At 34.4% G+C, this 26,477-nt stretch overlaps 1 protein-coding gene across 1 annotated transcript in view; it reads left to right on the top strand.

Moving 5' to 3' along the window:
• The window catches only part of FAT4 (FAT atypical cadherin 4), a 152,487-nt gene that overhangs the window by 2,911 nt on the left and 123,099 nt on the right, over nucleotides 1–26,477 (top strand). Inside the window, exons 2-5 of the mRNA XM_051966725.1 lie at nucleotides 875–961; nucleotides 15,427–15,590; nucleotides 20,296–20,399; nucleotides 26,082–26,230. Coding sequence (XP_051822685.1) covers nucleotides 875–961; nucleotides 15,427–15,590; nucleotides 20,296–20,399; nucleotides 26,082–26,230 — 504 coding nt within the window. The remainder of the gene's footprint in view (nucleotides 1–874; nucleotides 962–15,426; nucleotides 15,591–20,295; nucleotides 20,400–26,081; nucleotides 26,231–26,477) is intronic.

Raw genomic sequence — 26,477 nt, 5'->3', positions numbered from 1 at the left:
GTGATCTGGAAAGTCTCTGTCAATCAGCACTTCTATCTAGTCAATATAAAATGTTCTAATATCCTTCAGCAACTGCAGGGAAGGCAAATGTCAGCTCTGTTGGCCACCCAGTAGCACTGAGGCCTCCGGTGAATTTTTATGGCTCTAGCTAAAGGTGTTAAAAGATTACACCTTATTTTTGATGGATGGCTTAAGAAATGGTCTATTTTTAATTGTAGTTTCTTTTTATTATCAATGGGTATTTATCTGAGAATATACATGTTTATTTTTAAAAAGCAAAACAACTTGTTCATCACTATACTGGGGCTAACAGTCATCTTCAACTCCCTCTTCACCTCTGTAAAAAAAAAAAAAATAAAGCTAGAAAAGAAAAAAGAAAGAAATCAATTTGTTTACTTCACCAAAGATTACTTAATCCTAAAATGAACTCCAGTTACAAATCGGAGTCCCTCATTTCAAATGATTCTTATTTTCTTCCCTGAAAACTGAAAATAACCACCAAAGTTTATCTCCCTCAATTTATAGATAGGAACAGCAATCCCAGAAAATTTTAGAGGTCTCCCAAAGAGGAGGTATGGAGAAGAGTTGAGATTTGAACCAGGAACTTCTGAGTTTAGGTGACTCAGTGATTAGAATCCTAGACTTGAAGACATATCTGAGTTTGAATCCTGCCATAGACCCTTGTTAGCTATATGATACTAGATAAGTCACTTAATGCCTTAATGAAAATGGTTTCTAATGTCCCTTCCAAATATAATTCTCTTTGATCTCTTGAGTGCCACATCATGTAGCAGGTAGAGGGTTGAACTGTACTAAGGAATGCTTGGGCTCAAATCTCAATGTACATTTAAGACATGGGTTACGGCCAATGCAGAGGCAGAAAGATAGGCAATGGAATGTCCTGTGTGAAGAAGAGAAGATCCGGAAATTTGGCAGATTTGGAGAGTGTGGGAGAAGTTTAGTGAGTCTGGAAATATAAGTTGGGGCAAAGTTGAATAGAGCTTTAACAGCTGAAACAGAAAAGTGTACTTTGCCCTAAAGGCAATGTGGAATCACTGAAGTTGATTAAGTAGAAGAACAGCACGATTACATTAATGTTTAAGGAAAATCACTTCAGCAGAAGTTCATAGAGACTTGCAGAAAGGAAACCAATTAGGAAGCTATTTCAATAATTTAGGTGAAAGAAAATATGGACCTGAAATCAAGGCAATAGTTGTGTGAGTGGAGGCAAGTAGTTAGAGAAGAGAAATTCTATAAAGAGAAAAAAGGCAGTATTTGAATATAAAGTTGTGAATATGGGAAAGATGATATCACCTTTGACAGAAAGAGGGAAGCTTTTAAGAGAGAAAATTTGGAAAGAATGATTAAGATTTCAGTTTTGAACAAATTGAATTTGAAATGTCTCTGGGACGTTTTGTTTCAAATGTGCAATTAGCAATTGGTGATGTGGGATGGAAGCTTGGGGGAGGGGAGGGAGATGAGGCTGGATGTGTAGATCTTGATGGTTAGACCGGTTACCTCCAATGATTTAGATCACACAACTCATCCATGTCTGTCCATCCTGTTTAAGTGGTTGTTTATAGCCTTCCATATATTCAGTACAAAAGATTCAACTAATGAGCTGGAGGTCTTCCTTGTCATCCCTCCATCCTAGCAGACTCTTGTCACAAAGATATATATAACATCAAAAAGTCACAATCTTAAAATAAATACTTTGGGATTTTTAAGTATCCCATCTTTTTCCCCAATTATATTTTATTACAAAAACCAAGCAGCATATAAAATACACATCAATGGAGAAACTATGATTATACTCGGGTTAAAGCATTTTATTTATTTATTTTTTCTTTTACTTGTATGCAGTCAGAGAGCTGTCTTATAGGTTTAAAGGTAATACTGCGTATATTTATCCAGCAGGGGGCACGCTTGTATTTATGGCGTTTCTTCTATCCATTGATAGTAGAATGATCATCGTTATTGATTTATCTCTTGAATGACCTCATCCACAGTACAATCACATATTCAAGCTTCAAATTCTTGTGAAAAGAAATCTCAGTGAGAACCTTCTCATATCCCTAGAGATCCCTTCCTCCATTTATTGTTTTATTTAGACCTTTGCTTCAGAGTTTAGAGAGCAACCTAAATTCAAACTCTGCCACTGAGACAGATTAATAATGTTCCTCTAATTTACATTCTTATTGAATTGTTAAGGTCACTGAGAAATTAAGAACTTTGTCCAGTTAGTATGTGTCTCATGCAAGATTTGAACTCAGATCTTTCTAGTGGTAACTAGATGGCACATGGCTATAACACTAGGTCTTGTTTAAATCTGGAGGATATAAATTAAAATCCAATTGCAAACACTGCAGATAACTGTGGGTTTCTAGACAAGTCATTTAAACTCTTTTTCCCACTGTCAGTAATAGTGACCTCCCTCAGTTGTTGTGAGGGTAAATGCCTGTGTGACCTCAGAAAAGTCGATTTGCCTCAGTTTCCTCAACTGCAAAATAGGGATAATAATAGCATCTATCAGGTGTTATGTCTCAAGTAAAATAATATTTATAAAATACATAGTTTAGTGCCTGGCACATTATAGCTATGTGCAAATGCTTCTTTCTTTATCCTTTCCCCTTCTAAGGTTAGCCTTTTATCCACTTTTTCATATTGCCTCAATATTTGATTTGTGAATCAATTGATATCACATCACTGTAGACATTAACAATGTGTTTTTTTAATGAAATGAAGAAATTATTTGAAAAATTTAGGCCTTTGTGAAAATAATCAAAATCTACAAAAGATAAGATTATACTTTTTAAAAAGATCTGATGTTTTATAAAAGAAAAAAAAAGACTTTGTTGCAATTATTTATTATATTGTGTTTTAAGCTTAACTCTATTATATGGTATAGGTGTTTTTCAAATTGTGATCTAGGGACCCCCTAGGACAGCCAGGTGGTGCAGTGATTAGATGGGTCTAGAGTCAGAAAGACCTGAGTTCAAATAAGAACTCAAAAACTTACTAGTGTATGACCCTGGGGGAGTCACTTCACCCTTTTCCCTCAGTTTCCTCATTTGCAAAATGAGCTGGAAAAAGAAATGGCAAACCATTTTTGCCAAGAAAACTCTAAAATGACATCAGGAAGAATCAAACATGACTGAAAATGACTAAACAACAACAAATAAGATCCCTGGAGTCTCCAAGACCTTTACAAAGGTTGTTTGAGGTCAAAACTATTTTCATAATAATATAGAAACACTTCAATTTCCAAGACAGTGAATATCAATAATTCTAACCCATATAAATAAAAATGTTCTTTGGAGGATCTTCAATAATTTCTAAGGATGAAAAGGAGTACCTGGGGCAATAAGGGGGTTGAACATAATTGTTACTCTTGTACATGTTTTATCAGAGATGGATATCAATGGATGGGGGAGTTTTCATTTTATTCCCAGTTAAAAAAATCAGCAAGCAACAGCTCTTAATAGCTTTAATGGATTAAGAAACTGCTTTTATGTAATTAAAGAAACTTATTTGGAAATATTCCAATAAAACATCTAGATAAAAAGGAGTCAGCTTACTGATTTTATTAACCAAAGGCAGTCAAGGGAAAGGAACTATTATGTTTATTTTTTCCTCTTTTCATTAGCTTTCACAGACCTGAGGGATTTGTGGTTTCTAATTCTTCGATTTCCTTAAATGATTATATATATAATTTTATACATAGAGAAAGTTGGAAATCTCAATAATTAATAAATTATATAAGCCTGGAAAATGGTAATTAGCAATGTGAGATTATTTGGAAAACCATCCATGAAGTTTTAAAAAAATATTTTTGCCTACATTTGCTTAATAAATTTGTTATTATTATTATTATTATTTAATTCATGAGTTTTTTCTTTATACTGTCTTTATATCATCACAGGAGAGAGTCATTTCTGCCAGAAAACAGACATAGATTATTAAATAATTTTAAGAAGTAGCACCTTTCTTATCACTGTATTTGTTTGTGGGTCTTGAAGTCAAAGATATCTTGGTTCAAGTGTATTTTTTATTCATATTAGCTTAAATGACCTGGGCATATCATTTAATTTCTTAGTGCCTTGGGCAACATTTTAAAATTATAAGTTGTAGAATGGTTGGCAATTTGCATTGATAGAGGGAATTTCCTCATTAGGGAATTTCCTTCTTAGGGATTCCCTAAATCAATGGTGTCAAACTCAAATAGAAATACATCTCTGTGGGCTACATATTTACATGAGAAACCACAAATTAACATTATCCATGTTGTATAATATTTTATTTTATTAAACATTTCAAAATATATTTTAATCTGATTCTGGCCACATGTGGGGGTATAGCAGTTCCCTGACCTCAAGATGAAAAAACCTAATCCTAAACTACTGAAAAAAAATCACTAGTTGAGGACCAGTGCATTTTTTTTTGAAAAAATAAGTGTCATGTTTGCTTATAATCCCACTCTGTACCTCCTAACATTTGTACTTACCAATTAATTGGTCTAGGTAGGTCCTGATTAGAGTGAATAAGAAATCTTTCTTATATGGTCACATAATTTGGATTGGCACTGTGTATTTTCACTGATTGGAATCAATTATGATATTTTACAAAATTATAATTTCAAATAGTATAAACTCTAACATAGTATAAACTCTCTTCAAGGGTTAATTATTCATATTAATCCATCTTGTCTGTATGGCAAATAATGATTTTAAAGTAAAATATCTTAAGACTTCTACTTCTTATTAATTTAATATAGATCAGTAAAACAGACAAAAATTAAAATTTGTTAATTGTAAAATAGAAATTTTCTTTCTTCATTATCATTTAAATACTTCATTATCATATTGTTCAGTTGTTCTTCATTGTGTTCAACTCTTCAAGACCCTATTTGGGATTTTCTTGTCAGTGATTCTGAAGTGATTTGCCAATTCCTTCTCTACCTCATTTTATAGGTAAGGAAACTGAGGCAAAAAGGGTTAAGTGATCAAATAGTGTTTGTAGACTACCATTTCCAGAGTTATCCTTTTTTTAGGGTAGAAAGTGACCTTACAAGGCATCTAATTGAGTTTGTAGATGAAGAAACTGAGAATCAGAATGATGAGATGACCCACAAAGCTAATAAGTAGCAGAGTTGATATTCAAGCTTCTGGATTCTATTCTCAAATTCGGTGATCTTTGTTATATGACACCAGTTTAGTTTTGAGGGAAAATAGAGGCTTTGCTTGGAGGATGGGAGCTTGAGTATATACTGTTAAAGTAAAATTCTTTTGAGATTAAGAAGATTAGAACAGGCTTAAAGATGGTAGAAGAAGGGAAATTACAGAAAAGAGAAAGGAAGGAAGGAAGGAAGGAAAGAAAGAAGGAAGGAAGAAAGGAGAGAGGGAAGGAGGGAGGGAAGGAAGGAAGGAAGGAAGAAAGAAGGAAAGACGGAAGGAAGGAAGGAAGATGGAGGAAGGGAATGATAGAGAAGGAAAGAGAAAGGGAGAGAGAAAACTAGAGAAGACACAGAAACAGAGACAGAAAGGGGAAAAAGGGAGGGGGAAAAGACAGAGACAGAAAATGGAAGAAGGTAGGTGGGTAGAAAGTGGGAATGAGAAAGATAGGAGAAGAGGGAGAAAGAATCACTGCCCCCCCCAAAAAAAAAAAAAAAAAACTACAACAAACTTTTGGGACATCTTTTTGACATTTTAATTCTTGTAAGATGTTCTGCATTTGAAAACAAGTCCACTACATTTAAATGAATTCTGGCTTTTATACAAAATCTGGGGTGTGTATTTTTAAGTACAGTGTCATAACTTCCACAAATTTCCCCATAGTATGCATATTTTAACTTAATTGTTATTCTTAGCTTACAATAGAAAACTTTGTCTTTTTTTTTTTTTTTTTTTTTTTAAAGCAGAATCAATTACACAACACATAAACAATGCTGATTCATGAAAAAAGTTGATGTGGCTGCACATGATTGTCTCTACTTTCAAAAATAAAAATTCTTATTTGGTTCTAACTTTTGAACAACATAGTAAGCACACAATCTCTTATGTCATCACACACTCAGATTCCCCATCACAAACATTTGGTTATCAGAAGTGGAGTTGTGTGCTGCTCTCAGTTCTGATCATTATTATAATGATTGGCTTCTCTCCAGGTTTGCTTGTTGCTCATATGTTCTTTCCTGGTATAAATATACTAAAATCCCATGAGCTTATGCTGCTGGCTGCCAGAAAGCTGAAACATTTTGACTTTACTTGAGAATGCTGTTCAGTTTGTCATAGTTATTACATATATGAAAGTTAGATGAATGATCTGTTCTAAAATATATCTTTTGTCATTTGTTTTAACATAAACTACTTAAGGAAGGACTGAGTTATTTTAATTTGTATCCCAGTAATAGTACAGCTAATCAGTATAGTTTCTTAATTAATGTTTGTGGAGATAACTATGTGGCATTTTGGATAAAATTGGAGTTAAGAGTTCAAATTTTATTTTGGATACTTCTAAGCTGTGTGACTCTGAGCAAGTCACTTGATACCTCTAAGCATCAGTTTATTCATTTGTAAATTGGATATATATATATATATATATATATATATATAATATATATATATATATATATATAAAGTTATATTATTTGAGGCAAACTGACTTGGAATTTTAGGATCTTAGATTTAGAAGTAGAAGGATCTTGTAGTTTATTTATTTCAACCTCTTGAAGCCTAGAGATGTTAATTACCTAGCTTAAAGCTATATAATAAAGAAAGAAGCAGAATTAGAATCAGATCCTCTGAATTATTTATTTCCTTTTTTGGTTGCAAAGAAATTAGAGTTAAGTGACTTGCCCAGGATCACACAGCTAGTACATGTCAAGTGTCTGAGAGATTTGAACTCACATCTTCATGATTTCAGAACCATTATTCTATCCATTATGTCACCTATCTGGTCCAGATCTTCTGATTTTAAGTCCAGTCCATACCAGTTTTTGCTTTCCTACACTAAATGTTTAAAAATTCCAAATCTGTTTTACTTTATATATAACCCTGGTGAAGACACTTACCCTCTCAATGATCAGGAAATTGTCTAAAGCTTCTCTGTTGATTGATAAAGGCATTATAATCTACCGATATTTACAAAATTATATATCAAAATCCTAAAAATGAGGATTTTGCCTTTAATAAAACATGATTAAAAGTTTGGATTACTGTCTTAGAAAATATAAAAACTGCTGGGTGGCAGTCATTAAGCAATGACATGTTTATAAATGGTTTAAACTGTGAGCTCCCCAAGAGTAGGCAGTGTCCATTGCTTCTCTGTGTATTCCTAGAATTTAAGGCAGTGCCTGGCATTTAAATAAAACTATCTGGAGTTTTGTAAAGAAAATAAGATTTTGTGTTAGATAAAATATAAATAGAACATAAACTCCTCGAGGATAGTTACTGTTTTGTCTGCGAATTTGTTTCTACACTTCCTAGTGTAGTGCCTGACATATAATAGGCATTTAATATATGCTTATTGAATTGGATAGAATACATTTCCTATCACATATTGAAATCTTAGTTCTCTATTTAACATACATATGTGCATGTTCCAAAGAATTCCTTCCCTCAGAGAGAAGTTGCATTATTTATTTTTCTTGGTAGAAAATTACAGTTCTTGCCCAAATTACCCAAACTTTTGTACAGAGGCTCCATGCAAACAATCTCCCCTCCCCCAAATGTTTTATTTTTTTCCCTTGAGGTAGCCCTCCTTTTAGATCAATGGGAAGATAATAATGTGTAGGAGTATGCTGGATTCAAAATCCTTTACATACCTATTGGAATCCAAGATCAAATTACCTGTACTGACCATTGAGGCATTTTAAAAAAATGTAAGTGTTCTTTATTCTGGCTTTCTCATAGCAGAAGTATGAGTCACTTGAAAACCATAATAGATTCTGGCTATGGTACATGAAGATTGTATTGGATATGCTGAAACAGTGAATTGAAGCCCATGAAAAAGTAATGTCCAGTGGTTTTTAAAAGGAAAAAGAGGGTGAGAGGAGTATAAAAATAAGGAAAGATACAAATTATGACACTTTTTATAGCAAATGAAGTAATTTTGGGTAAGAAACTGGGATGATTTAAATCTTAAATGATAAAATGTTGAAATTCCCTTTGAGATTTGGATTTCAGTGGTTTGTATTTGACATATATAAATGTGATCTGCATCCTACTGAATCTAAATGCATGCTACTGATTCTTACTAAAAATGAGCTAATATAATAGGATATTAGTCTTTGTTTGTTGCTTGAGAAAAGAGCTACTTCCAGGATGATAGATAGGCTGGTTGAAGGGAAAGAAATTTATAAATGTTTCTGGGATAGAGAAATGTGACCTGTTGTTATGATCATATAATAAGATGACAAAATTTTTAGATAGAATGTATTTTTTTACTTTAAAGAATGCTTGAATTGACTCCTTAGCTCCATACAAAGTCAGCTAACTAGCCAACCATGACTGCTACAAAGCAGAGATATGTGCTATAACTTCATCCCTCTGCCTTGTCAAAGTCAACAGTAAGAAATAGCAACTAATGCCAAAGTATTCTTAGCTTAAAAGGGGCAGCAAGTTCCAGTTACCTCAGATCCCATAAGGAGAAATAGCTTTCATCTTCACTCTGATCCTTCCATTCCTACCCCACTCGATCCCCCAAATTCATTTTTATTTGTTTGTTTTCTCATAACCACTTAAAGCAAAATGTCTACTGTCTGGATTGTCTTTACAGTATGATTATAAATTTCATAAACTCTATCCCTAATTAGATCAATCAATTTCTGATTTACTGAGAAAAGAAGACTCCAAATCACCTTCCATCGGATTCTAGCTTTTCTTTTCTTAATCACATCACATACATACATAAAGAGAATCAAGTTTGGTTGCTATCTAGTTTCATTAAAACAAATCAAATAGCAGAGAAATGAAATTGAAGAAGTATTATAAATGGAGCTTCCAAATGCCAGCTGTTTTGTTACTTACTCTGAAAGGGCAAAAGTATTTTTTGTTTGTTTCTTTATATCTCCTTTATTACCTCACTATTAGAAGGGAAGATGGGAGAGGCAGGTAACAAAAGCAGTTTCCTGCTTTAAAATAGAGAAGGTGGAAAAGGGATCTCACTGACTACCATCTGCAATGTTGACTTCACAGCTCTCTGCGGCTGACCAGGTTAGCCACTTTCTTCATCTATCATTCTACAGCAATCCATCTTTGTACGTCTGTTTATGACTCCCATCACGGGCTTACAGAGAATGTTTCAGGCTGACCACTACCAATCTGCCACAACCTTTCAATTATAAGTTTTTTATCTGGGCTTTAGACTGATGACTCCTTGGGAGATACCTGTTAGTGGATTATTGACACATTTTGTTCTCTACTTTGCCTGGATCCCAAATAGTGTCATATGATGAGAAACATGTTTTCCAAGATTAAATTTATTTAGGACAAGTATGTAAACATGTATATGCACACAATAGCGCGCGCGTACACACACACACACACACACACACATATATGTATATATGTGTATATATATACATACATACAAATATAAATAGTATATATATATATTTATATATATATTTTATGTACATATGCAAATATATAAGTTTATTTAACCACCATTAATGCAAGTATATTTAATTAGCTCAATAGAAGATTTTTAAAAATTGTACTTTTAAATCAAAACATACAACTTTGAATTTATTCTAGAAATATGCCATTTAAAAATTGGGGTGGGTGGGTAACTAAAGTTTTAAAAATAAATGACAATAGAAGAAAATGTTTTCTGGTACAGAAATAGCAATACAAAAATAGTATATGAGCATAGACCCATTTTGCAAATAGTACAACCTAAAGTATATATTTTTGAGTGTCTTTGATCCAAAATAGTATTGCTACTCAGAAAGAAAGAGACAGAGAGAAAAGAGGGAGAAAAAAGGAAGAAAGAAAAAAAACATAGCTTGGTATTCCTTCATTTAACAAACTCTACCTAAGTTTAAATATATATATATATGCATATGTGTATATACATATACACAGAAAGAGAGTGAGAGAGAACCAGCCACATGATAGAATGCAATTTGTTCACTTTCCCAAAGTAGAATTTGCAGATAATGATGGTAAGAAAAAGTGAAGAAAATCATGGAGAAATGAAGATTTAACTACCATCTATGGGAGAGAAAGGTAGATAAATTACATAGAAAAGATAATTTTGTACAAGAAATTTAATATATTCAGTAAGATTTCTTTACTTTGCTATCATCATTTGCTCAAATACACTATGGTGGTCATTTCTCTTCTGTTATCAACCTTTTTATCTATTAATTTCTCTTTAAAATTTTTCATTATTTGGCAAAGTTCTACTGCATGAATTATAGCAATTGCCATTTTTATAAGGTACATGATTGCTTCTTCAATTTTTCTTTGCTTTCTGGTTGTGTCATTTACCATCATTGTCAAAAATTCTTGAAAGTCAATTTTCCCTTTACTATGATATGAGCACCTTCTTCATTAATCAAAGCCTTTAATTCAATCAATATAGAGTTCTACTTAAGTGACTTCATTAAAGTCTCCAATTCCATTGTTCTTTTAGGATCATCTCCATCCTTGTAAAAGAGTGAAAAGAAACCTTTGAATTTTACAATCTGTTCCCTTGCCAGTTGGTCAATCATGCTATTAATGCCCAAATTCCTTCCAGAAAACCTGCGTGCTTGGTCCCCACAGGCAAACATATACAGAGGATTAATAGTCATGAAGACTAGTCTACTTTTTCATCCCTTTTGCCTTTGCAAAAATGTCATGCATGTGACCCATGGTCTGAAGTTTAAATTTTCTTATAAAGCTTTAAGCATTGCTTCAGCATTCCAGGGATTCAAAGTGAACCTCAATGATTCATTTTGTATATATTCTTAAAGAAAACAAGTTTCGAGCTAAAGAAGTCCTCTAAGATGGTGCTGTCTCATTAAGAGGCAGTCACAGCACTGCAGCCTTTGAGCCATGAACACTTGAGTTTGAGGTTTCCCTCTGACACATATTGTTATGTGATTGTAGGCAAGTCACTCGTCTCTGTGATCTCGGCAACTCTCCTAGACTAAACATTGGAGAGAAGGCCTGATCTGTGCTGGTTGAGGTAGTATTCTTATCCATGTATCCACCAGATGAATGAAATCATAGATCTAGTCTTTTTTTTTTTTTTTTTTTTTTGCATTATAATTCTTTTGTCTAAATCTTATTTAAATTTCATTCATGTGTATTTGTATACATGTGTGGCAAATGGTACAAAGATCAAAAGACAAAATACCCAAGTCTGGCTGTAGTTGTGACAAAGATGCAGTCAGGAAGCAAGAAAAATTAGGTAGGTTGCAAAACTAATGCAAAGGGCTTGGAGATCACAAAAAAAAAGTGCTGATGATCAGGGAATTGGTGAATAGAGTGAGTAGTTAGATAGCATAAGCAGTTTGTCAAAGATTTAAGATCCTAGTAAATTTGGCAGAAGTAACAGATCAACACCAGAATCCAGTAAGTTCAAATAACTCAAAATACAATAGCAACAGAGACATGAGTCTAATACTACATCAGAGATTGCTCTTTGACCTTCTACTTCTTGTGGACTTGGGAAACTAAGAAGTGATGGGTGAAGAAAGAGATAGTATCTAATGGACACAGAGTACCTCCAGCTGTGCTCTGGTTCTTATATATAAGGCACAGAAGAACTTGGGCTCTAGGGTTACTAGTCAGTAAGCCAAGAGGAATTTATTTGAACTTGCTATGTGCTGAATACTAGGAAAAAGGCAAAAATATGATCCCTGTAATGAAGAAGCTCACATCCTAATGGGAGGAGACAACATTGAAATAATTATGTACATACAAAAATGATATATACAGAGTATAGAGAGGTAATCTTAGAGTAGAGGCTTAGCGAAAGTGGGTGGAGTTGGGGGCGGGAGGACAAAATAAAATTTTCAGAAGGTGGAATTTGGTCATTGAGGGAAACCACAAGGCAGAAAAACTCATTCCAAGTAGAGAAGAACAGATCCTAAGTTAATGAAGGCTTTCTTTAATCACGCTTCCATTGCCACACCTATCAAATATTAACCATTTTTGGAGAAGTCTGTGCTGTGCCACAAACATTTCGGATACTGAGAATTTGTTTTCATCTGATAGAATTGGTGTCTCCTTTTATTTATTTGCTTTTGCTGAGGCAATTGGGGTTAAGTGACTTGCCCAGGGTCACACAGCTAGAAAATGTTAAGTGTCTGAGGTCACATTTGAACTCAGGTCTTCTGAACTTCAGAGCTAATGCTCTATTCACTGCACCACATAGCAACCCCCTGTTCTTTTATTTTTTCTTCAAGACATCACTATGAAAATTGAGCATAAGCTTGAATATAGAAATTGTTTCAGTCTTTATATTTCCAAATATCTGTTTGGCACATATAAAGTATTTAATAACTTCTTATGGATTGATTGATCAGTAAACTTGGGTTCTAGAAATCCATGTTAGGAAACTCAGTTTCTAGTAGGCCATACGAGTATGAAAGACCCAGACCTGACTGTGTTTCTGATTTCTGCAGAATAAGGGAAGTTCTGAGAAGCTCAGTATCAGAGGATTAACTCAAATTCAAGAATTTATTGTCTCTCCCACATAGGGGAAAAAACTCACAGAAACTGTCTACTAAAGAATAAATAGTTTTTATCAATGGAGAGAGCATTAATATATGTGTTAGAATAAAGTCTTATTTATTCAACACAGAAAATTCAGGTAGGAAACTAGACAATAGGGAATGAAGACCTAGAAAAGGATGAAAAGGGAGAAGTGAGAAGATGACAGATGTAAGAGATGTTTAGGACATGAAATATGCTAATTATATATTGGTGATCAGTTATATATGGGAGACTAAGATAACTATGAGGTTATAGTTGTTATTCCTATTGTGTTTTGAATTATTTGGATTCTGGTGCTGACCTATTGAAGACCTGGTTACTTCTGCAAAAGTTACTGACACTAGGATCTTTAATTTTTGACAAACTACTACTATACAACTCACTGTTCACTGACTCAGAGATTTTCAGCACTTTCATTCTGATCTCCAAGCCCTTTGAATTAGTTCTGATACCTACCTTCCTTTCTTTTGCTCTTGGCTGTATCTTGATTACCCTTATGTCACAACCAGAATATTAGGAAAAAGGCAAAAATATGAAGAAATTGAAATAATTATGTCCATAAAAATGATATATATAGAGTATAGAGAGCTAATCTTAGAGGAGAGGCTCTAGCAAAAATGGGTAGAGCTGGATTTTGGATTTTGATTTGTGATTATAGTGCATACACATATACCATTGGCTACATACATACATATACATACATGAATGAAGTTTAAATAAGTTTTAGACAAAGGACTAGATCTATGATTTCATTCATCTAGAGAATACATAGATAAGAAAATGAGTCGACTATGGTGATTCCTCAGAATAAAACATTAGGAGGAATAATAAGATTAGGGAGAAAGATGAGGATTTCTGTTTTGAACATGCTGTATTTGTGATGCCTAAGGGAAATTCAAGTGCAGATTTCAAACAAGCATTTAGGGATGTTCATGAGAGAGATAAAGGCTAGAAATTTAGATTTAGAGGTACTCATAATAATACCATAAGAGTTGAAGACATCACCAGGAGAGTGTAGAAACATGATGAGAGAACTCAGAGTGAGGACCACCCAGGGAAACTGAGGCCCCATGAAGGAGAGCTAACTTGATCAAGATTACAAATGTATTTAATAGCACAGCTGGAGTTTGTATCTAGGTCTCCAAACTTTGAATCCATTTGTGCTTGTGTTACATATGATGATTCTCAGTTCAGTTCATGGGACAAAGTGTCTGGTTGGAACTCAGCAAAGCAACATCTTGAGCCATCATATTTTTTTTTATTTTTCTTGGGCAACTTTTGCTTTTTTATCAGTAATTCAGCTTGGTGTCCCCCCATTATGGTTTGAATTTTTAGGGACAAGTTCCAAGAGGAAGCACATGTCTCTCAGTATTTACTCAGACTTCTGCAATCTTTTGAATTAAACAATTTTGCTTAGGTAGGGCACCAAGCAAATAACCCTGGCTAGGATCACTCAAACAAAGCTGCTAATATTTGTAAAAATCTATAAACACTACATGTTAAAGGAATGTTTGTTTAGCTTGAGTTGAAAATCAGTACTGGAGATGGAAGTGAAAAAGGAGAGAGGAAAGGAAAATGTTTTGTTTTGTTTTGTTTTCCAAAGTTGAGGTATGCTGTTTAAGAGGGAAAGAATGTAGATTTTTTTTCAACCATTAAAAATGTGAATTTTTTTCTTTGCCCAGAACTTTGTTGCCAATGAGTGGCCATCTTGGAGAAGATTTTACATTATGTGCCTTTAAAGGATGCATAGTTTTCAGTCTCAGTGGTTCTTCACTGAGGTCAAAACAAGGGGTAACAATGACAGTTTATAAGTAGAACTTCTTTGGAAAGATCATTTAAATCAGTTCCAAGAAACATGTCAGAGTACACTTATTAGCATGTCACAGAGTGTCAGATCAGAAGCTTTCAGAAGCCATTTAACCTAATCTTAGCCTTTTTCATATTTCATCCCTTTTAAATAGTTATCTTAACCAAAGACCTATAATAAAGGAATGGTATACAATTAAAAACAAAGAGACAAATCTTTAGAACTATTTGGAGGTCTGGTACTTTCTTTTGCTTACATTTATATTCCAATACTATGCACATTTCTTGGTATGTAAACATGTAATAAATGCTTGCTCTATCTATTGATCCATACCTGTCAACATTCTTGAAATGTACTCATCTGTCCTTTCTTCAAGTCCTTTAATGTTATCAAATCCATTTCCTCCTGAGAAAGTATATCCATTTTCAGATAGCTTTCATCATTAGGAAGTATTTCTTACTTTAAGAATAAATTTACTTCTGTGATTTTCACATGTCATTCTTAGTTCTGGTCTCTGAGGCTAAGTGGAACAAGTCCAATGCTTCCTCCACATCACAGAACCTCAATTACCTGAAAATAGTCGCTATTTACTCTCAAATTTTTCTTTCTCCAGACCAAATATTCCAGGTCTTTCAAGAATTTTATATAGTATAAATTTTAGGCTCTTTGGGATTTTTCTTTGGAGATTTTAATACTATTCCCAGGGATGTTTCTGCTGAAGGTTTTTATTCCTTTGGAAGGTTACATTTTGAGTGCTTCTTGTCAAATTAGGATCATTCATTGGGTGTGCATGTTTAATCTGATATTTAATGTGGTATTAATGTTTTAAATATATTGTAATTATTTCATAAAATAAGTAGTACACTTGTCATATAAATATTAATTATTACATTATTTATTCTCTTACAGGTAGAAATAACACTCCAGGATATCAATGACAATCCACCAGTATTTCCAACAGATACACTTGATCTGACAGTAGAAGAGAATATTGGAGATGGCTCCAGGATAATGCAACTGACTGCTATGGATGCTGATGAGGTAGCATTACGTTTGATTCTTAAGGTTCCCATGTAATTAATGGTCTGAACCACTTATGGGCATGTTCATTAAGGTTAAGGACTGGGCATATTTTCCCAAAGACCATTAATTCCTGAATCCAGATGGAAGAAGCCTATGATTGGAAATAAAGATAAAGCCATTTCTTGTTTCTTTGATCACTGGCCATGACAAAGTTCACTGTGAGCTTGCATCCACTTCTTTTCATATTACTATTATTTTCAAAAAACAAGGACAATTGTGCCTGCTAACTTTATGCTATGGGAATCTGCTTTGCTTGCGTGCACACAAGAGCTATGAATTAGAACCTTCATTATGTTTCTCTGTACCTTAGGGGTTTATAGCTTTATAAAATGTTTATTTTTCCTATGCAAGTTAAATCAACAAGCATTTATTAAGGGACTATTCTGTGCCAGACACTTTGCTAAACACTGGGGATATAAAGAAAGGGAAAAAAAAAAAAATCTCTGCTCTGAAAGAACTCATAATCTCATGGTGTACTAGATTCCATTTCATTAATAAAAGTTAATAACTAAGGCATAATCTGACAAATGCTAATGGATGGCAAAATAATCCAGTAAAAAGAACAATGAATCTGGAGTCAGAAGACATGGATTGGAGCCCCAGATCTGCTATTTACTCCATGTGTAAGCTTTTAGCATAGCTCCTGGCACATAGTAGTTGCTTAATTAATGTTTGTTCTCTTCCCATCCCAACATAGGTGGCCCTGGAAAACCACTTCCCCTCATTGAATTTTAATTTTTTATTTCCAAATTGTGAGGGTTGGACTAATAGCTAATAATAATATCTAGCATTTATATAGCAGTTTAAGGCTTGCCAAACACCTTACAATTTGATTTTCACAAATCTGTGAGAAGAATGCAATTATGATGCACATTTGACAGCCGCAGAATATGAAGCAGAAAGGGATAAAGTGACTTTCTCAGGATTGCACAGCTCGTACATTTTGAGACTGGACTTGTACTCGAGTTGTCCTGACTCCCGGTATTCTCTGTGTCTCTAATTCTCCTTCCATCTCAATGTTTGGTGTTATAGGCCCGAATGAACACAACGCACACAGAATACCTAGGCCTTCTAGGACAGGAGTGTTTGTCCATTCTGGTTTCTCTCTTTAAAAGTGAGTGAGGACTACTTGGGGCAATGGCAGTAGCAGCTTCAGTGTGGGCTAGGAGGATTCCAGCAGGCTTCTCACCAGCAAAGAGAAGATGACTAATGTTCTGGTTAGTTTTCTGGAGGTGTTCCTGCCCTTTACAAAGAAATGTTTAGTGACTGCCTGGCTTTCTTTCTGGAAAAGGTGTGCTCTGGAGGAGACTGAGGGGAACTTGGAACTGAAGATAATGGGCTTATCCAGGACCATAGCCACTGCTCTGGCTATTGAGGACTTCTAGGATCAGATGCTTGATTGCTGCTATTATTAAGCACTCCAGATTTGTTCTACAGATTATTCTGAATCAGTTTGAGTCTAAGCAGTCTCTGTACCTAAGAGTGGAGGCTGACATCAGCAGTTTGGGGTACTGGATGAGCTGAACCTGGTCTGGTAGGTTAAAGTTTTGAAGGAGGAATTAAAGCTTCCTCAGAAACAACCATGAGGAGGAAATGAGTGCACCGAATAGACAAATGGATAACCAGATTGTCACAAAGGGGCATCAAATTGTCCGAATAACTTACTGACATGAGAAATCAATATAAGGTTATAACTGATAGAACAAGGAAAGATGCTGTGGGTTAGTTCACTAGCAAGACAGAAGAGCTGAACTGAGAAGGAAACCTTCTATAGGGGATAGCTCCAAAGAAGCAAAATGGAGGCTTCTCATTTAGATAGACACTTCAGAGACTAGAGTTGAAGCTACAGTCAAAGCTCAGCATGAAAACTGTCTTTGAAGACACACTGGAAGAAAGGGAAACCTATGAAGGAGCACAGCCTGCCCAAATACAAGCCATGTTTGGCCACTTTGAGGCTCAGTTGAGTGATGTCAAACATAAATAGTGCTTAGAATTAAAAGTATAAATCACAAATTTATCATAGTCTGTTATGTGGGCACAATGTTCATTATTGCAATGTGCCTACCAAAAACATCGCTAAGCTATAAAAAGTTCTTAGCTAGGAAAAGTCCTCATTACAAATTCATTTGAGGTGGGGCATAAAAAAGTGAAAAGTATTTCTGACCCTTTGCATTAAAGAGTGTTTGGATGGGAGTAGATGGACCTCTAGCTCTATTTCCCTATCCTGCCTATTCAAATTAATAACCTCAAAGGGGTTTCAATGTCTTTTTCAATCCATTCCTTTGAAGACCAAAGAAAGAGAAGAACTGAGAAGTAGTCTTCTGTATGGGACAGCTCCAAGAAAGCAAAATGGAGGCAGCTCATTTTAGATGGCTCCTTTGGGAACTGGAGATAGAGCTGCAATCACAACTCAGCATCAAAGCTGTCTTTGAAGACATATTGGAAGAAAGAAAAGGCCTTTCATGTAGAAACTCAAAGGGAAATATTTATGTTTTCAAGAAGACCTGAGTTTGAATTCTGTCTTGGACACTTACTAGATGTGTGGACCCATGGAGAGAATGTTCAAATACATGTTTTATATATTTCCTCATTTTAAAAATGGAGTTCAAAATGACACCTCTTTCCCAGGCTTGTTGTGAAGATTTTAAAAGATAATTGTAAACTCTTTGCAATGCTCAGAGCTACCTATTGCACCATTTTCTTTTTTATTCTGTACAAATATTCATGTGTGTTCTTTTTGGTATACTTATACACACTGAAACATTAGGACCATAGAATGGAAGCTGGAAGGGACCTTATGATAGAATCAATATTTGTTGGAGGACTGAGATTTCGGTAATTATTAGTCAATTTAATTAATCAGACACTGTGCTAAGCTATACTAGCTATGAATAGAAAAAAATGAAACAAGATTTGCCATAAAATGAGCTTATATTTAAATATAAGGAAGCTTGCTTTTATCAGAATGCTCAACTTGGAATCAAAAAAATAAGTTATTTTAGTGTTATTTTAGTGTCCTGCTTTAGCCTAGACAAGACACTTAACCCATTTCAACCTCAATTTCTTCATCTGCAAAATGGAGATTGTTATAGCATTATAGTATATCCATGGTTAACCCAATTCTTCCATCTACAAATCATTTTTGAACTATGTGACTCAGTGGATAGAGCACTATATCTGGAATTAGGATTACTTATCTTCCTGAGTTCAAATCTAGCTTAAGACATTTACTAGTTGTTTGATCCTGATCAAGTCACTTAACGTCATATGTCCTTGTCTATAAAATGAACTATAGAAAAAAATGGCAAGACTTTGACAAGAAAATTCCAAAAAGGATCTCAAAAAAGTGTAGACATGACTGCACTGTTACATATTACTAATTACATAATGCAATGCTCATTTACAACAGTTCCAGAGATCAGTGCTGACAAGTTTTTACTTTTGTTTGTTTTTTTCATTTTACTATAGATATAGATTTTCTCAGTCTTTGAAGCTTATATATCTAAGTCATTTTAGGAGAATCCCAAAGGAAAAGAATTATGGCTTTAGATTTGCAAAGTGTAAATGTGGAGCTTCATTTAAATATCATTTGAAACATGTGTTGGATACTGATTCCCTCCCCACCTCACTCTGCCTCCCACCCTCCCTTTAAGGAAGCATGTGACTTTTTGGGTATCTCTGTATAAACAGAATGATTCAGACCCTAATGGATTGGACTGGGTTGATTGCTCTGTGTTTCCTAGGGCTGGACTTGTTATTTAAAATGTTACTTAAAGCTGTAAAATGCATTTGCAATTTATAGCTATTTACTTTGAGAATTCCTTCCCCTATGCCTTTGTCTCTGGGTTTCCTCTGGAGAGCAGAATGTTTTCAAGCAACATTATTTCCATGGCTTGGCCAGAGAAACGTGATATTTGTTTCTTGCGGTATTGCTGATGTTGTGTATTGGGGAATATTAAATAAATAAGGAGACCTTTCATAAGAGCTAATTAAATCATTGCTCCTGCCCAGAAGTTTGTCAACCATCCACCAAACATTTTTTAGTTTGCCACATTAGTTGTCCTTTGGTATGGAAAAATGAATAAAAAGAGGAAAAAAGAAAGAGACGGAAGAGAGACACAGAGAGACAGAGACACAAAGAAAGACAGAGACACACAGAAAGATAAAAAGACAGAGAGATAGACAGACAAGACAGGGTCAGACAAGTCAGGCACAGAGGCAGACAGAGACAGAAAGAAGGAAGAAGGAAGGAAGGAAAAAAAGAAAGAAATGAAAAAGGAAAGAGAGGGGGGAGAAGGAAAAAAGAAAGGAAGAAAGGAAAGAAAGGAGGGAAAAAAAGAACAAGAAATTTTCACCTTCATATTCCCCAGCATCCTTCTCTCATATGCATTAATTATTGGACATCTTGAAGTTTCCTTATTCTTTGAGTCAGGTTGCAGGCAAGGCTTTTCCAAAACTAAAAAAAAAAAAAAAAAAAAAAAGTATTCAGTAGTACCATTTTTTTTGGTTTTTGTGTTTTCTTTGCATTTTACCTAATTTTCACAGCTTACCAGTTTTATCAATCACTCCTGAATGCTGGTGCTTTGATAGCTGGGAGTGATTAAAATAAAAGTGAAATATCTTGTTAAATGCAATTAATGATTTTTTAAAAATGCAATCAGCTCAGAAATCTAAAATTCTCATTGAATGTTTTAGCTTAGCCATAAAATTAGAGAAAAGTGTTTTGCGTGCCCCAGATACACCTGAGTACACAAGCACTGCATGGGGTAGAAGGTTAAACACAGCTGGTGAAGGACAGAGTAAGATAATTTTCTGCTTTTAGCTCTCCTTCCTATTTTCAGAAGTGCTTTGAGATACTCATCTTGCTGGATAGGTCATCCTATGGAATACTGAAAAAGGATTGTCACAAATTAAAATACATACATACAGACACACACACACATACATATTACAATTAAATTCAATCCAATTGTGTAAGCATATATTAAGCACTTACTATTTAATCAACATGTAACTAGGTATTAGGAATCCAAAGATAAAAATGAAAGTTTCTACTCTCATAATGTTTACATGCTATTGGGGTAACAATATAAACAAGAACATCTAAATATAAAATATAGGGGTAGAGATTGGGTCTGTAAATTCTGGATAAGAAAATTCTCTCTACCAATGAAGATGAGTGTTTCTTCTAGAAATTTTAGATAAGGGAGTAGTGGTTTAAGTTGCTTATTCAGGATCACACAGTAGGTGTTAAGAGGTGAGACTCGAATTCCATTTCTGGATTCTGATCTGAGGATCTGACCATGGCTATCTACAAACCATGCTAGATTAATTCCTAATACATAGAATATAAGATGTAATTATTAGGGGGAGATCATGGGTCTAATTTTTTTTCTTTTTTTAAATTATAATAACTTTTTATTGACAGAACCCATGCCAAGGTATTTTTTACAACATTATCCCTTGTATTCACTTCTGTTCTGATTTTTCCCCTCCTTCCCTTCCTCCACCCCCTTCCCTAGATGGCAAGCAGTCCTATATATGTTAAATAGATCACAGTATATCCTAGATACAATATATGTGTGCAGAACCGAACAGTTTTCTTGTTGCACAGGGAGAATTGGATTCAGAAGGTAGAAATAAGCCAGGGAGAAAAACAAAAATGCAAGCAGTTTACATTCATTTCCATGGGTCTAATGTTAAGATCAACTTATTAATAACAAAAATCAGGTTTCAGCAGACATAAGAAGAATCCAGCAAGGATGAGCACTTCAAAGCACATTTGAAAATAGGAAGGAGAGAGAAAAACAGAAGACTCTCCTACTCTGTCCTTTACCAGCTGCTCAACCTCCTGCCCCAGGAGAAGGGACATGAGGAAGATGGGACTAACATAGAAGATTATGAGGGATCTAGGAGTCTAGGAACTTTGACCTAAGCAGCTCACAACTCAAAATTTCAAGAATCTTAGAACAGTAGATTGTTACAGAAGTAAAGGTAATGTTGATGTAATTATCATTTTCTAAGCAAGAGCCAGCAGGAGAATACATGAGAAATCCCTGGTCTTGCATAATGATCAAGTCAGGTGTACCAGTGCAGACTTGAGGACTAGTCAAAGTAATCACCCTTCAATACCCAACCAAGTCATCTCTAAAGCAAAATTTGCTGGATTTGATCTTCTCCTCCAGGAAGCTCTTTCTATATTATTAACATTTTCTGTGTGTGTATGTCTGTGTGTGTGTGTGTGTGTGTGTGTGTGTGTACACAATACACACAAATATGTACATTTATATGTATGTAATAATAATTACATATAATATATTATATGTAATTTAATAATATATAACATAATATACATAATTATATTATACCACATATGTATATTATATATTATAATATATATTATTATATATGTATGTGTATGTATATCTATGTATATATGTGTATAAGTATATTATGTATATATATATATATATATACATATATATATATGTGCATATATATAGGTAGGGACAGAGACACAGAGATAAAGAAAGAGACAGAGAATCTAAAAAGTCTTAATGCAGCTTTAATCTAAAGTACATATGAAATGATTTCTAAGGTACAAATATCAAAATGGATGTGGCTTGGAGGTAGCGTTAATGTGTAGAGTCCTAAAGGAACTGAGAGGTTCCAAAAAGTGGAGGTGAAGAGAGAGAGCATTCTAGGCATGAGCTTATACAGAACCACAATGACAAGAGATAGAATGTAGAGTGAATGCCTAAGAGAGAATGAAATGAAATGTTCCAAGCAATACCATTTAAAATACTGAATAATTGTTTTTTAAGTTTTCAAAATATCTGATCTTTGTGAACATTTAACATGGTGGATGGATCAGATGTCTATGAGATATTAAATTATTTATTATGAGTTTAGCCTTTAATTTATATTTAGATTTCCATAAATGTCCATGTTTTGTTTAATTAACTTTTGAGAATTCCTAAGCTTTGTTTTCCTACATGTTTCTAGTTAAAAGCATTCTGGACGTGAGGGTAAATGAATTAATCAATGAAGCATTGATTAAGCATTTATGACATGTAAAGTACTGGGAAAACAAATAGAAAAGTAAGGCAGCCAGCTCATAATCTCCAGGAGATCAAATCTGATAAGGGAGATAACATACATGGACAGTTTCAGCTACAGGTCAAATGGAAAGGTCTCATGGTCCTTAGGGGTAAGCAGCAAAGCAGATGGTCCTAGCCCTTCTGTCATGTAATTCCCACTGATGAAATAACAGTTTCTGTTGTTGAACAATTTGACAGAGCCAAGAACTTTGGTGGCAAGAATTTTCTCCTCTCAAGCTTTTATTGCTATGGCTGTGACAATATCAAGATTTTGGAAGCATCACTGACTCCAGATAAATTAGTGAAACCAGAACAAATCCAGATCATTAACAGCTAGTTACAGAGGAATCTTGAGATAGATGTCTTACAAATCTGTTTTAATCTTCTGATTTTACTTGTGGAGGTCAGCAAAACACAACAGTTGATTTTAAAGCCTTTAATATTAAGAGCACTGTGATGTGATTACTTAAGGAGAATAAAGATAACAACAAACTAAAAAATGGAACTGCTGAGGACTTGATTTTGATTTAAAAATCAGTAACCATAGAAGCTGATGTAATAGCTTGAAGAGCCATGTTACCTGGCTTCCTTTGTATCAAAACTGTACTTTCAAAAAACACTAACTACTTGGTAGGGTATAATCTTTTGTATCATCTGGTATTAGAATAAGGAAAGAAGCCTTTGAATTCCCTTCTTCCTCTTTTATTTTGCACATCCTTTCACTCTAAGATATCATTCCTCCATCTTAAAGTACATATGTCCATTTGGCAGCCCTAGTCTCAGAATCTATTAGTAACTATGATTTGTCTTCAAAATAATGTTGTCCAGACTTTTGCATGTTGGAGTTGGAGGCAACCTTTGAGATCATCTAATTCAGCTCTCTCATTTTACAGATGAGGAAATAAGAGTCCAGAGAAATAATGACTTCATGCATTCAACTGATATTGATGAAATACCTACTATGTTAAAGACCCTGTACTTGCCCCAGATGAAACATTAAATTGATATTCATTGTTCTCAAAAACAAAAAAATGCCTACCAACTTTTCCAGTCTCCTACCATTACCCTAAATTAAGACTTGTTTCCACATGAAAAGTCTAATTGCTTTGCTTCTTGACTTTGTTCGTGTTGCTTTCTTTCCTTGCAAGGTCCATGCAAATACAACATACCATGTTTCTGCTCCTTTAAATTCTACTACCCACCCTTTAAAATTTCACCCAGATAATACCTTTCCATGAATTCTGTCCCCATTATATATGTCATCTTGTTTATACTACTCATTTGATACTTAGACTTTCATTAATATTTTAATTATCTTTTCATATGTATGACTTATTTCTTTCCATAAATTATACATTTCTTGAAATTACTTACATGCATACATACATATAGGTATTGATACATATATATAAATATTTACATGCATCTATAATGCACAATGAACACATAACTCTCTATATGCCAGGCCCAAGGAATTTAGAGATATAATCTCACATACATTTGTAATATGTATGCATGCATGTGCACATATGTACACAATACAAATATGCATATACACACATTCATACACATAATGATCTTATCTGTGTTCCATGCCCTCAGTCATTGAAAAATATAGTATGTAAATATACATGGACATACATATATACACACAAATATAGGTATCATTATTTATATCTATGTTTATATCCGTATGTCTATCTTTCTGTTTATCTATCTGTCTATCACTAATGTCAAGGACCTCACCTATGGATTATGATGTCAATGACTTATCATTCCACTAGTATAGATACTCATTTGGGATAATCTGAACCATCAATAGCATATGATTCCATAGGATTTGGAATTACTTCTGTAGCTCCCACCCTGTCTATTATATTGTCTTAGGATAGGAGAGATTAAGCAACTTGGACAGTAGTTACACATTTGAATCCAATTCTTCCAAGCCTCCTTTCCATTTACCTACTCTATCCCCTAATTCTGACTAATTGGCAGAGCAATTTATTTCATACTTCATTCAAAAAATTGAGAACATTTGCCGGTCACTCTTTCTTATAATAGCTAGCATTTATATATAAATCCTTAAGGTTTTCAAAGCATTCTACCTATATGACCTCTTCTGATACTCAAAATAGTCCAATAAAGTACTATTATCCCCATTTTACAAAAGCAGAAATGAAGGATGAGTGAGGATAAGTTATTTGCCCATAGTTATCCAATTAATAAATTCTGGGGCTAGATTTAAATTGATGTCTTCCTCAGTCAAGTCCGATAATCAATCCATTGTTGCCACCTATTCAATCACTTGGTCCTTTCCAAATGTACCCTTTAAGTCCTTCCTACCCCACTTATCCCTTGAATTTCTCCTTTGTTCCATTCTCAGAGAATAAAGTGGTCCCTTTTGTTGACAATTTTGGCCTCTTTACTTGCATATTCATCCTATATCTTTGTACAACCTCCTTGGAGCTTGCTCCTTTGTTTTTCATTATTTTCTTCCTATCTGTCACCCTCTCCTGATCCACAGACTTTCTTGTGCTTTTTCTGGGCATGTTCAAGACTTTTCTATCCTTTAAGAAAAAACCCTCACTGGAGTCTATCTTGTCTTTATGCTATCATCTTAAACCTTTTCTCTCCTTCAAAGACAAACTACTGGGAAAAAAGCAGCTCTCTAAGGTCATTCCTTTTATCTTCTCACCTCCTATTTCCTTCTCAATCATTGTGATCTGACTCATGTCCACTTTATTCCATTTAACTGCTTCCTCCAAAGCCATTGATGATGTCATTATCGATAATTATCATCTTTGCTCATTTCTCTTGATTTCTTAGTGGTTTACATCTGCTGTATATCCTGAATTTTCATGGCTCTGCCTTGATGGAATTCTCTTCCTTCCTACTAGGCAGATCATTTTCCGTTTTCTCTGTATTCTATACTTTCTCTCTATACTTCACACCTAAATTTAGGTCTACTGATAGTATTCCCAGGCTTTATCATGGGTCCTCTCTTCTTTCTATTTTCTACTGATGAACTCAACTTTCCCCCCATCCTAACAAAACAAAACCTTTTATTTTTTATATCTTCCATAAATACCTATCTGTGAATATGGTGTCTCATCAAGTGTAAAGTCCTGGTTGTTAGGAGATGACTCAGTTTTGCATTAATGTCTTCAAGGTCTATCACATTTCCTGACACATAGTAGATACTTAGTATTTCTGACTCCAGGTTCAATACAGTAGCCTTCAAGACATACTGTGTGACATAGATAGCTAACTAAATATCTTTGTTGAATGTCTAAAAGTGTTAACACATGATTTAAAAGCTTATTTTTTATTAATTAAATGAAACAGTAATCATCCATTGTTTCCATAGTGTGACATTTTAAGGGGCGTATGGGGTATTCAAGAAAACTAGCACTTCTGGTGTGAGAGCTGCTGAGCCCATTTCAGGGCTGTTTATTCACCTTTGGTGTTCCTCTTCACCCAACTCAACTGTGGCTCCAACTAGTTATATCATTCTCAGCAACCACATCTTGGTTGGTAAAACTGTCTCAGCAGACAGCCTAACCTAGGTTGAGTGTAACAAATAACCATCAGTTCCATTTGAGTTAGAGAGATGTCTTCCCTAAGCATGTGAAGACTTTCCTCAGCAGGATGGGTAAATGAGAACAAATTGTTCCAACAGCCACGAAAGCAGCTTAAATAGGTACTATGGAGAGCTTAGAGCTTGGTTAGGCATTGAAGGTGTCCAGATCACCAACTGCATGCAGGCCATTTCCTTGA

This window comes from Antechinus flavipes, chromosome 6 (assembly GCF_016432865.1).
Source record: "Antechinus flavipes isolate AdamAnt ecotype Samford, QLD, Australia chromosome 6, AdamAnt_v2, whole genome shotgun sequence".
Lineage (NCBI taxonomy): Eukaryota > Metazoa > Chordata > Mammalia > Dasyuromorphia > Dasyuridae > Antechinus > Antechinus flavipes.
Note: the sequence above shows the minus strand (reverse complement) of the source record. Positions and strands in the feature narration are given on the sequence as shown.